The sequence below is a fragment of the Phodopus roborovskii genome, unplaced genomic scaffold, assembly GCF_943737965.1.
Source record: "Phodopus roborovskii unplaced genomic scaffold, PHOROB, whole genome shotgun sequence".
NCBI lineage: Eukaryota > Metazoa > Chordata > Mammalia > Rodentia > Cricetidae > Phodopus > Phodopus roborovskii.
Genome location: NW_026125264.1, coordinates 3,062,118 through 3,074,915, shown reverse-complemented (window position 1 = coordinate 3,074,915; position 12,798 = coordinate 3,062,118). Strand labels below are relative to the sequence as shown.

General features: G+C 45.1%; 1 protein-coding gene across 1 annotated transcript; it reads left to right on the top strand.

Moving 5' to 3' along the window:
* Defb123 (defensin beta 123) lies at window positions 1-4,266 on the top strand. Its single transcript, XM_051193594.1, has 2 exons — window positions 1-66; window positions 4,023-4,266. Exons 1-2 carry the CDS (start codon window positions 9-11, stop codon window positions 4,166-4,168), a joined length of 204 nt encoding a protein of 67 aa, XP_051049551.1. The 5' UTR covers window positions 1-8; the 3' UTR covers window positions 4,169-4,266.
* The last annotated feature ends 8,532 nt before the right edge of the window (window positions 4,267-12,798 follow it).

Below are 12,798 nucleotides of genomic sequence, written 5' to 3'. Positions count from 1 at the left end.
TCACCACCATGAAGCTCCTGCTGCTGACCTTGGCCACACTGCTGCTCTTGTCCCAGCTCACTCCAGGTAATGTAGATCTCCTCAGAGAAGGGGCTGGGTAGGGGGACGCTGGCCTTGTCAGTGAACCCCCAGGGGCAAGGAGGACCAGCCTGGCTTAGGGCCACCTTTCCCAGCCACCTTGCCACGTACCGGATCTTAGGTACCAACAACTTCCTGAGTATCTCATTCATCACCCACTCCATGCTCAGCTCTACCAAGCTGGGCAGAGGGCCAGCGTGGAGGCCGAAGTAGCCAGAGAGGAGAAGGCAACAGCAGATGTCTTAGAAAAACAGTCAGCAAAATGTTCCAGGCTTAGTAAAAGCCACAGCTACCTTAATGGGAGTGAGAAGCTCATGTTTGCAGTTCCTCTCTCTGTCATACTTCGTGCTGGAGCTAGGATTATGGAGGCAAATGGCATGGTCCTCAGACGCAGTTAGATAGCATCATACCCAAAGCTGGACAAAGGGAAGCCAGGGAACTGAGGAAACACTAGTAGGGCCTAGCTAACCTGAGGTCAGGAGAGTCCTGGAAAGTGCCTTGAAATTAGATGGGGGAGGGGAAGCGGTGGGGAGGGGAGGATTCCGGATAAGCATAAGTAAGCAATCCCAGGAGGGAGAGAGCATGCTGCCTGTGGGGACCCAGTCCAAAATGCAGGGGTGAGAGGTGAGAGCCACAGGTGAGAAAGCAGCCTAAAGTTGCCTGGTGACGGTCATGGGAGGGCTTCGCTGAGGAGGTCAACCCTGTCCTTCCTACCTGCCACACCAACTACCTGCCTCCTCTACTCAACTAGCAGAGTTTCTATCCACCCCAACACTCTCAAACTTTACAGAATCAGAACATACAATTTGTCTAAGCAAGCTGACCACTCAGTTCCCTACTGTGACCCTGAAACACCCTTCATCTAAGTGGCACACCATTGTTTGACTCTGATCACAACAGTCCTAACCTCACCACTGTTTAGAGGGTCACTTGCTCATTTCTCTGATGACTGTGGCAACACTGAGCATGTGTGTGTGTCTGTGTGTGTGTGAATGCACGTGTGCGTGCGTGCGTGCGTGCGTGCGTGCGTGCGTGCGTGCGTGCGTGCGTGTGTGTGTGTGTGTGTGTGTGTGTGTGTGTGTGTGGTCACAGGGGGCTTGAAAGCACTAACATCTGGGGCTGCAGCCCAGGTGATGGAGTGCTTGCCTGGCATGCAGAAAGCCCTGGGTTTGATTCCCAGCACCACATAAACTGAGTGTGGTGATGCAGGATTGTAATCCTAGAACCTGGGAGATGGAGGTTGAAGGATCAGAAATTCAAGGGCTACTTAATAAGTTTGAGGGCAGCCTGGGATAAATGAGGCCCTGTCTGGAAGAGGGGGATGGGAAGTTAGCTTCTTACTGTCTGTAATTCATCTGCAGTTTCCCGGGAACTTCCATTCTGGGAGAGGCAGAGACCTTGCTTTCTCCTGGAATACCGGAAGAAGTTAAAATAATAACTGAACATGGCGTGAGGGGTGTTGAGTGCAGCGATGCCCAGGAAATGGGTCTCTATGACCCTGGGGTAACTTAGGATGGCGTTGATAGGAGCACTTGGCAGCTCCGCTATCCCTCACTCTAAGATGCTCACTCTGCCCCTTGCTGCCTTCTGCACTGGGCTTGCTCTTTACAACTCTCTCCACTCCTCCCTTTTCCCTGTCGCCACCGCACAAGAGAGTATGCTGGTCCTTGCTGTGACAAGAGAGTATGCTGGTCCTTGCTGTGGGGCATGGCTCCATGACCTGAAGGAGAGATCCAGAAACACTTCCTGGAAAAATAAAAAGCCAAACACCCTCAACAGAAGAGGATGTGGCTCTCTTCAGCTCTGACACTATTGGAACAGTAAACCCCAACAGTTCTGATTTCTTCAGTAACCTCTGGGCTGAAGCCTGGGGGCCACCACTGGAGCATGACTCCCCAGAAGAGACTCCATGATACCACACCCACACCCTTTCATTCTTTCTTCAACCTTTATTGGTTGCCTCCCTGGGAGAGATCCCATGCCGTTCTGGCTGCTTATCACAGAAGACACAGGGATGCCTAGGCTGTTGTTGCATCTTTCCTGTGAAACTATAACATTGATACTGGAAAGGGAGGAGGGAGAAAGGAGGCATCTTCCTTGCCCCAGTTCAGGCAAACTATAAATAAATCTATTTTCGTTAGGGAAGGAAGAAAATACAGTAATGGCTGCTATTCCCAGAAAACAGCTTTCCACAGTACTCACATCTTCATGCTTCCACACCCCGTCCTACCCCTCCTGCAAGGCTCCTTCCTACACCTCAAATAATCTCATTTGGCTTCCATAGCTATATGCATGTACCATGGCAGGTGTCGACATCGAAGGACAACTTTTAGGAGTCGTATCAGGAATCTGAGGTTTCTGGCTAATTGTGATTCTTGTCACACTTGAGATTTTTCCAGACTCTATTTGTTCACATACTCTTCTCGTCTCTCTCCTCTCATTCCTTTGGCATGTCAGCTGCTGACATGTTGATTTGCTATTACTGTTCCACAGTCAGCAAGGCTCTATTCTTTCTCTGTCCTTCATTTTGAATAGTTTCTGTCTTGTGTCTCCAAATTCACTTATCTTTTGCAGAAGATATTTTCAATTGTATGTATTTATCCATTTAGTCTTGTATAACCCAGGCTGCCTTGGAGCTTACTATATAGCTGAGACTTGCCTCCTAATCTTCCTGTCTCCATTCCCAGGAATTATATTTGTGGACTGCACTGACTGGCTGTTTCTATATTTATTTTTATCTTGTGTGTATTTTACATGCACATATGTTTGTGTTCTATATGCATACTTGGTGTCTGTAGAGACCCGAGGAGGCTGTTGGGTCCCCTGGAACTGAAGTTACAGCTTGTTGTGGGCTGCCATGTGGGTGCTAGGAACTGAACCAGGGTCCTCTGACAGAGCAGCAAGTGCTCTAAACCTCTGGCCCCATAAACACTACAGATTTTATATAACCTTTCTGCTCTGGCGGGTGAGCACACAGAGCATTCCCAGTTCTGAGGACAGTTCTGCCTCACTCTCTTGCTGATTCTTTCCCAGGCTTTGATACATTTCTCATATGAGTGTTCAAAGACAAGAGCCATGCCCTCTGGAGACCTGCACAGAGCAGGCATGTGTCGGGGTTTTTGTTTTGTTTTGTTTTTGGGTTTTTCTCTCTCTTCTCGGCCCTATCTGAAGTTTTTAACACGGATTAAAATAGCTGCTGTTAGTCTTTTTGAAATTATTTTTTAATTAATTTTTGTTATCTGGCCTACAAAGTAACGGGTCTCACTGCTGCACTTTCATGCATATATATCATATTTTGTGTCTTTCCTCCCACTTTATGCCTGCCTTCCCCTCTGCCCTTTGGCTGCCCTCCTCCCCCCCCCAGAGAGTCCTTTCTTCTGTTTTCATGTCTATATATTGCATTACCCCTTCTTGTTCCCTGTCCCTATCTCTAGACATCACTTTTCATGGTCCCCATTCTACCTTCATGTCATGCAATGATGATATGGGATGTCTTTCTGTATGCTGTGAATATGCGTTGCTTTCACTGATTGATAAATAAAGCTGATTTGGCCAATGGCCAAGCAGAATGTAGCTAGGTGGGAAATCCAAACAAAGAAGGAGAAAGAAAGAAGGCGGAGTCAGGAAGATGCCATGCTGTGCCAGAGGAGTAACATGCCAGGGCATTTCCCTTAAGTCACAGCCACATGGTGATACACAGATTAGAAAAGGAGTTCATTTATAAGAGAAAGCTAGCCAGTAATAAGCCTGAGCCATGGGCCAAACAATTATATTTAATATTAGCCTCTGAGTAAGTATTTCATAAGCGGCTGCAGGGACCCTCAAGTGCTGGAGAGAAACCAGTCCAAGGGAACCGTCGGGACATACCTGTGCCTGCTCCTCCAGTCCGAAGCCACCCTCTTCTTAGGACTGACCCAGTCTCCCTTCTCTCTTCTTTGTACCAGGTGATGCTCAGAGATGCTGGAACCTCAATGGCAAGTGCCGCCACCGATGCTCTAGGAAGGAGAGCGTCTATGTCTACTGCACAAACGGGAAGATGTGCTGCGTGAAGCCCAAGTACCAACCAAAGCCAAAGCCATGGCTGTTTTAAGTGCCCTGAAGCCTAGAGCCTGGAGGATGCAGTTGGCAAAGTTGTCCTAGGTTGAGCTCATGGATTCTTGAGCTCAGTCAATAAATGCACCTGGCTGACCCCTGTGTAGCCTGCTCATCTACACTAGCAACTTTCAAGTATAGGAAGTCAAAACAATAATAACCACCATCATAATAGTAATATGGCATCTCTGTCTCTCATGGGTGAATAGTGGGATTTTCTTGAATCCATGAGGCATAGGATGAAACAACTGTTGGGCAGCTAACAGAAATGTGCTTATGTAATTTGTGTTTCTAGAGCTGTTTAGGTATAATCATTTTCAGAGGTTGGCTCAATCAGTTTTTAGTAATCCCACTGCCCTCATACAAATGATCTTTGATATTATTAACCCTGTACCCTCAAAATCATTATTTTTAAATCCCAAGACCTTCCTTGCATAAGACATAAGTGTTCCCTGTTGCCTGATTTTTTTTGAGACAGGATTTCTCTGTATTGTTTTGGAGCCTGTCCTGAAACTGGCTCTGTAGACCAGGCTGGCCTCGAACTCCTAGAGATCTGCCTGCCTCTTCCTCCTGAGTGCTGGGATTAAAGGCATGCACTACCAACATATGCTGCCTTAGTTAGAGTTTCTATTGCTGTGATGAAACATCATGATCAAAAAGAAAGCTCGGGAGGAAAGGGCTTATTCTGCTTACACTTCCTCATTACAGTTCATCATCAAAGAAGTCAGGACAGGAACTTGGAGGCAGGAGCTGATGCAGAAGCCATGGAGGTGTGCCGCTTACTTGTTTTCTTCCCATGACTTGCTTTCTTAATAGAACCCAGGGCCACCAATCCAGGGATGGCACCACCCATGATGTGCCAGGCTCTCCCCCATTGATCGTTAACTGAGAAAGTCTCTTACAGACAGATCTTAGAGAAGCATTTTCTCAGTTGAGGTTCCCTCCTCCCAGATGACTCTAGCTGTGTCAAGATGACATAAAACCATCCACCACAGGTGCCAATTATAACACATGCCCAACCTAAAAATTTTAAGATGTAAAAATATAGCTCATTGGAAGAGTGCTTGCCTAATATAAAGCCCTAGGTTCAATCCCCAGCACCACATAAAAAAAAATTATATGTGTATGCATACACACATTTATAAGACAGGCACAAAGGAAGGAAACATGATCAATAATAATAATAATAAATAATAATAAAAAGAAGTCAGTTCCAGGCACACTTTCTGGAAGTAGCAGACAACTCCAAAGGAACTACCATACATATGCTTAGGAAACGAGAAAAAAGATTGATGAAGTGGGTGAAAGGATGGAGAATCTCTAATAACACATCAAACCAAGCGTGGCAAGTGCTAGCAGCTCAGGAATCCAAGGTGAGCTTCAGCTGTTCTGTGAAGGCGGCCTTGGCTATACAGGAACCTATTTCAAAATCAAACCGTTGGGAGTAGAGGCTTATGCCTATAATCCCAGCACTTGGGAGGCTAAAGGGGAAGGGTGAAATCACCAAGAATTTGAGACCAGTCTGAAACAAGCCTGAGGTAGAGAGTACGATCTTTTCTTAATCATAATAATTAATAATAATCTAATACATTTTAAAGAGGCCACTCTTCTGGTGCTACATTACAAACCTGATCTCAAATATAGTATAATAAAATAGCCCTGTGTGCTCTTACTCACAGTTGAACAGTTCTTCCGCTAGTCCCATGTGAGTGCATCATCTTCCTTTGCTTCTTCCACAGCGGCTGGGTCCAAGAAGGTATGCCCCAACATATAGCATTTATCAGACTTCTGCTGCATTTGCTAAAGTCCTGTTGGTCACAGCAAGACAGATGGCCCAAGATCATTGTGGGAAAGGAGCACAGGACACAAATAGGGGGAGCTATGATTCACTGGGGATTGCCATGTGTTGATACAGCATCCTCAAAGTGGAACCCCCAAAGATAAATTTGACATTCTAAAGCAGATTGCACTGTCTAAAATAAAGGGCTGTGGTAGATGCGCTTAAGAGCACACCGGATGTGCAGCGGAAGAGTAAGTGACAGACCAATAGATGACATGCAATCAATTCCCATTTCCTGTTCAGCTTTGCCCCAGAACTCTGACTAAGGGTGTGAAGGGAATGAAGAAAGAACAGACACACAGACACACAGACAGAAAAACTGGGGTCAAGTGAGGTGTGTGCTCTAACAGAGCTGCAACCGCTACCCTGTGCTTGGTGTATGCACAGGGGGAGGGGCGCACTAGTCTCAGGAGAGGTTTCTGCAGGCCAGCAGTCTCGGGCTATACACAGCCAGCAGACGGAAGCTGCAGTTGCTAGTTTTTGCACACACTGATCAATTATAAACACTTGGACTTGTACCAGAGGAAGAAGACTTTGCCAATTCTGAGCCTCGCCAGTATGGGAAAAGGCTTTGCCAATTTCCCGTGGGTCTGAAGCCTTAGTCCTTGATATAACTGTGGCCACACCTACAACGTACATTCACTCAGGGCTTCACTCACTCAGGGCTTCCCGGGATCCCTCCCATCAACAGCAAGAGAAATCATCCTACACATGATAACTGAGCTTCAGTGGTCAGTTGCTCATGAAGAACCTTTGAAAGACAACTAAGGTAGTTCTAAGAGAGATGTCTGTCAATTAGAAAGCCTACATTCAAAACTCAGAGTGGTTTTGAGTAAATAACCTAATGATATGCCCCCAAGGTCTTAGAAACACAAGACTAAGCCAAACTCAAAACTCACAGATGGAAAAAATAATAAAGAAATTAAAAGAACAGGACAAAGAACTAGTCAGACACAGAGTTGATTCTTTAAAAAGATCAACAAGAGGACTGGGGGGCGGGGGGTGGGGGGAATGCCCATTTGCTACCAAGGGTGAGAATCTGAGTTCAAATCCCCAGAACCTGTGTAAATGCTGAACCCATGGCAACAGACTCTGTACTCTCAGCGCTTCTGCAGAGAGATGGAAGGCAGACAGGGAACCCCCAGAAGCTTGTGGGCCACCTGCTGTGGTGTGTGTGGTGGAAAAATAACTAAGATCCTGTCCCAAACAAGGTGAAAGGTGAAACACACAAAGTTGCCTTCTGACCTCTACACACACACACCATGGGGTTACAGACACAAACGTGCACATACATAAAAGAGAAAAGGTAAACAAAGTTGACAAATCGCCAGACTAACCAAGACAGAAGAAGAGAAGCTCTGATTAGAGGGCCATTGAGATGCCTCCACAGGGGAAGACTCTGGCCGTAGAAGCATAGTGACTTGAGTTCAATCCCAGGAACCCACGTAAAGGATGAAGGACAGAAACAACCTGTGACGTTGTCCTGTGACCTCCACAAGCATGCATGGCTCATGTGCCCACACACATGCATTTTGAAAACACAATAATAATAATAATAATAATAATAATAATAAGCAAACTTTTTGATTAAAAATACAATTGAAGATTAAAATAGAGACATTAAAGCAGATACCAGTGAAATATGGAGGGTCAATAGGAATAATTGTAGGGGTCAGGGAGATGGCTCAGAAGCTAAGGCCCTACCTGGTGGTAGAAAAAGAGCCAGCTTCCTACAGTCGTCTTCTGACTCCAAGGTACATCATGGAATATGTGCTAAGTGCATGAGCGTGTGTGTGCGCGTGCACACACACACACACACACACACACACACACACGGAGGATGTGAAATGCTTTCAATAATTTGAAATTTGATATGCCGATAAATTTTAAAGCTGAAACAAAATACGTTTCTAGACACATATTATCTATAAAAACTTAAGTCAAGATGATATGAACAATCTATACTGATGTTTAGGAGGCAATGAGGGCAAGGCAGTGGCTCAATGTGAGCACTTTCTGAACACGTGCATAGGTCCGGGTATTACCTCCAGGAACACAGGAAAGGAAAGGGGAAGAGGAGAAGGAAGAGAAGACGAGGAAGCAGAAGCAATGGCTGGAAGGATGGCTCAGTGGCTAAGAGCTCATGCTAGCGTTCAGTTCCCAGCACCCACATGGCTGCTCATGTCTGTCTGTAACTCCAGCTCCAGGGGTTGACAGCCTCTTCTGACCTGTGCAGGAACAGAGCACGCGTGGGGAAAACGCATACATCAAATAAAATTTAAAAATCTGTTTTTAATCAGTGTACAGTAGAAAGGATCTCCCAGCGGCTGGAGAGATGGCTCAATGATCAAGAACACTGGCTGCTCTTGAAAAGGGCTGAGCTGGGCTCCCAGCACCCATAGGACAGCCCACTATGGCCTGCAATTCCAGTTCAGGGAATCCAGTGAGCTCTTTTGGCCTCTGTGGGTGCCTACACATTAATAGATATTTTAAAAAGAATCTCCCAGAACAAAGGATAATGGCCCTGTAATTTGCCCAGTAGTTTCGTTCCAGAAAAATTCAGTTGTCAAGAAATACTTTCATCTGGATTCCTCACCTACAAGTCTGGGAAATAAACCAATATTTCATTCTCCTGGACAGTCACACACACTTTGTGCCACCTAAAATCCCAGTCCCTGCTTGTCAGTAGGGAATCAAACATCCGAAACGTGCCCAGTAGATTCTCCAAATAACCACAAGAGGGCAGTATCTACCTATGAGACTCTGATCATTGAAGTCTATAAGAAAAATGGATCAGCTGGAGTTGCCCAGGCTGGCCTTGAACTCATAATCCTCCTGAGTCAGCCTTCCAGGTGCTGGGATCACAGGTGTGTGCTACAATGCCCTCGAAGTATTTTCAAAATACTACCGGAGTTACAAACTGTCAAAGACTTTAAAGTAACTTTGGGAGCTATTTTAGTGGTAAACATCTTTTTTGATGTGAGTTCTAGGACATCCAGAGCTACATAAACAGACATTTTAGAAATTTTCTAAAATGACAAAAATATAAAGACACAAAGTACCCAGAGTTTGACACCTTTTTTTTTTTTTTTTTTTTTTTTGTTTTGTTTTGTTTTGTTTTTGTTTTTTGTTTTTGGGGGGAGTTTTGTTTGGTTGGTTGGTTGGGTTGGGTTGGTTTTGTGGGGAGGGTTGGGTTTTTTGTTTTTGTTGTTTTGTTTTATTTTGTTGGTTTTTGGATACAGTTTCTCGTTTAGCTCTGGCTATCTTGAAACTCGGTCTATAGAACTAGCTGACCTCAAACTCAGAGATCCACCAGCCTCTACCTCCTGAGTGCTGGGATTAAAGGCATGCACTACCATGCCTGGCTTCATTTTGTTTTTAAACACATTTTACACATTTTTATTTGTTTTTCTGCACTCTGAACATAGTGTGGTTTTCTCATTTGCACATCTGTTTTGTAACTGTTCATGGTGTCTACTTTGACAATTAGGAAGAAACATTGTATCCAAGGCACTATAATAAGTTGGGGAGGCGGGGAGGTTGTTAGGAGCATGCACTGTCCTGCAGAGGACCAGGGTTCAGTTGCCAGAATCCTCATCAGGCAGCTCACAGCCACCAGTAACTCTTACTCCAAGAAGTACAATGCCTCTGACCTCCAAGGGCACTCACACACACATGCACACATACCCACACTTCATGCACCACACACACATGACCCACTGAGAGATGATGGGAGATGTCACTCTGTAAATATGTTTCCCTTATTGGTTAATGAATAAAGCATTGTGGACCAATAGGAAAGCAAGATAGATAGGCAGCACTATGAGACAAGCAGGAGAGAGGAAGTAGTAAGGAGGAGTTCCAAGATAGTGGACTGAGAGAGAATGCCAGCCCTTCTCTCCCGTAAGATGAGACCACGTGGAAATAGAATAATAGAAATGGGTTAATCATTAAGACAGAGCTAGCCATTAAGAAACAAGTAACGGACCAACAGAATTATATCTAATACAGAATCTCTGTGTATTATTTGAGGCTGGCTTGGCTGTGGGTCCAGAATGGCGGGAAAAACTACTCATAACAGAGCGACATCATCACTTCTGGAACATTCTGGCTAAGAATATGTGTGGTGTCAAACCCAGTCATAAGTAAACACCAGCAACTCAAACCAAGGGGCATGCCATAAAACAACCTGCCGGATGAGTGATAAATGTGGGAGACTCGAAAGCCTGATGAACTTCTTTTTCTCATTTACTCCAGGCTGGCTTTGAACTTACCATGTAGCTAATCTTACCCTCCTACCTCCATTTTGCACATGCCATGTTCAACTGATGTAGTGCTGGGACTTGAACCCAGGGCTTCCCGCATGGTAGGCAAGCCCTCCATCAGCAAGCACACCACCAACCTTGACATTGCTAGTCTCAGGGCAAGGAGCAAAGAAATGTTGTGACTGGTGTTCTTTTCCCAGACAGTGAAATCTAGGCAAAGCTCCGAAGACTAAAGAGTAGGGAGTTTTCCATTGTTAACAGCTGGTTTCTGTGTGGTTACACGAGAAAGTGTTTGAGTAAAACAAAGTGGTGAAATAAAAGCCCACCACACCTGAAATTTACCTGCAAACAGCTCACAAAAGATGCACAAAAAGATCAAGGTGGAAAATGGGGGCATGTCTTAATTGAGGTTCCCTCCTCTCAGAAGACTTAAACTTGTTTCAAATTGGCATAAAAACTGTCCAACACAACTGACCCCTTGTCAACTTGACACGCAAATCTCTGTCAAGCCACAGCCTTTCCTTTCATATTCAATTTCCAAGATTACACATTAATGTTGACATCATGTATAAACTATTTTCAAATTTAAAAGTCCCGTAGTCTTACAAAGTCAAACACTAAAATCTCCAAAGTATCTTTTAAAATCCAGAGTCTCAACTGTGGGCTCCTATAAAATTTAAAAAAAAATTAATTAGTAATTTCTTATTTCAAAAGGGAAGAACCAGGACACAATAGCAATCTGAACAAATCAACATCCAACTCCAACTGTGTAAATAAATATCCAATATCTGGACTCAACTCACAATCTTCTGGGCCCTTCCGTAGGGCTTTGGGTCACTTCCCTTTACAACACACAGGTCTTCTAGGCTCCCAGCTGGCTCTGCTCCCCGCTGCTGCTGTACATGGTCCTGGCATCTCCAAAATGCCGGGGTCTCTGGCTGCAATCCAGGTGCTCTTCTCTCTCCAGGGACTCCAGCCCTACCACACAGTGCCAGCCTCAGCCGCTCTCCATGACCCCTTCATGCCTTCAAAGCCAGTACCGCCCCAGTGAGTGTTATGCTAGTTCAGGGGGCAGCAGAAGAGACGACTTAGGCAGTCTCTGGACCACAGCTCCTGTGCTGTCTCTCGGGAAACACCTCCCAGAAGATTTCACCTCAGAGATGAGGGTCTCCTTAATCACTGATAATTCTCCATTGCCCCAGCAAAGTAAAGGTTTTACTTCAGTGGTCTGGTGCCTTGCTAATCACAGCTGACCCTTCAGCTCTGGCTGACCAGTCACCACAGATTGGTCACATGAAAGTATGGATAGTCTTTGCGTCCACCTGCAACATCACAAGCCAGGGCTCCATCGTCTGCACTGCTCTGAACTTTTGTTTTCCTCACTTAGCATAGCTGTGTTTAGTACCCTCATAATCACTCAAACACTGTTCTGGCCATTATCATCAACATTGCTTTTCCCTCTACTTTTAATTTAGTGAAAAAAATAAAACCTATTTGATCACCAGTAATTTTTATAGCAGTCCCAGAAGGAACTAACAGACACTAGTACATACAAAAACAATTGTCCATATACTTTTGTTTTGTGCTGTTTTGTTGATATTCATGGGAGTGCATTGGGGGCTGGAAACAGGGCAGGGAGAGGGGAGTACTGGGAGGAGATGAGGGAGGGGAAACTTCAGGATGTAAAATAAATAGGTCTATTTTAAGTGTAAATAATGAGGAGTATTTGACAGGTCGTAATTTTAGAATTACCGTTGTCATCTGAGGTCTTGAGGGATTTCCCTTCTTCAGTCACTATTCTTCAAGATATTTTATGACCACTAAGGCTTTCGTTTTCCTCTGGGATAGTGCTTCATAAACGTGCACAATGTCACATATATCAGTGTCACATACATCTTCTGACAGGACTGGCTGGGTCTAAAACTTGGGTGCCCAGTAACATGGGCACACCATCTCATGATAACCACTTCAGAGTCTGCAGTGCCTAGAAGTCTATTTATTAGGGGTTTTGTGTGTGTGTGTGTGTGTGTGTGTGTGTGTGTGTGTGTGTGTGTGTGCGTGTATGTATGGAATTAAAGTTAAGTGATTACTCGAGTTCTATGCAAGGGTTTGACTTGCACAGAAGACACTTTATTCCTCAGCACACAGGGGTGATAAATGCCATTGCTCTCAACATTCTTATCTTCCAAGCTTCTACAGAATGGCTCACTGAGCTCTCAACACTAAGTTCCAAAGTCTGGTCACACCTCCCCAACAATATACTGGTAACAACTTGTCTTAGTTAGGATTTCTATTGCTGCAATGATACTCCATGACCAAAACCAAGTTAGGGAGGAAAGGGTTTAATAGGCTTACACTTTCACATTACTGTCCATGACTGAAGAAAGTCAGGACAGGAACTCAAACAGGGCAGGAACCTGGAGATAGAAGGGGATGCAAAGGCCAGGGAGAGGTGATGCTTACTGGCTTGCTCCCCATGGCTTGCTTGACCTGCCCAGGGATGCTTGACTACCAGTCCAGGGA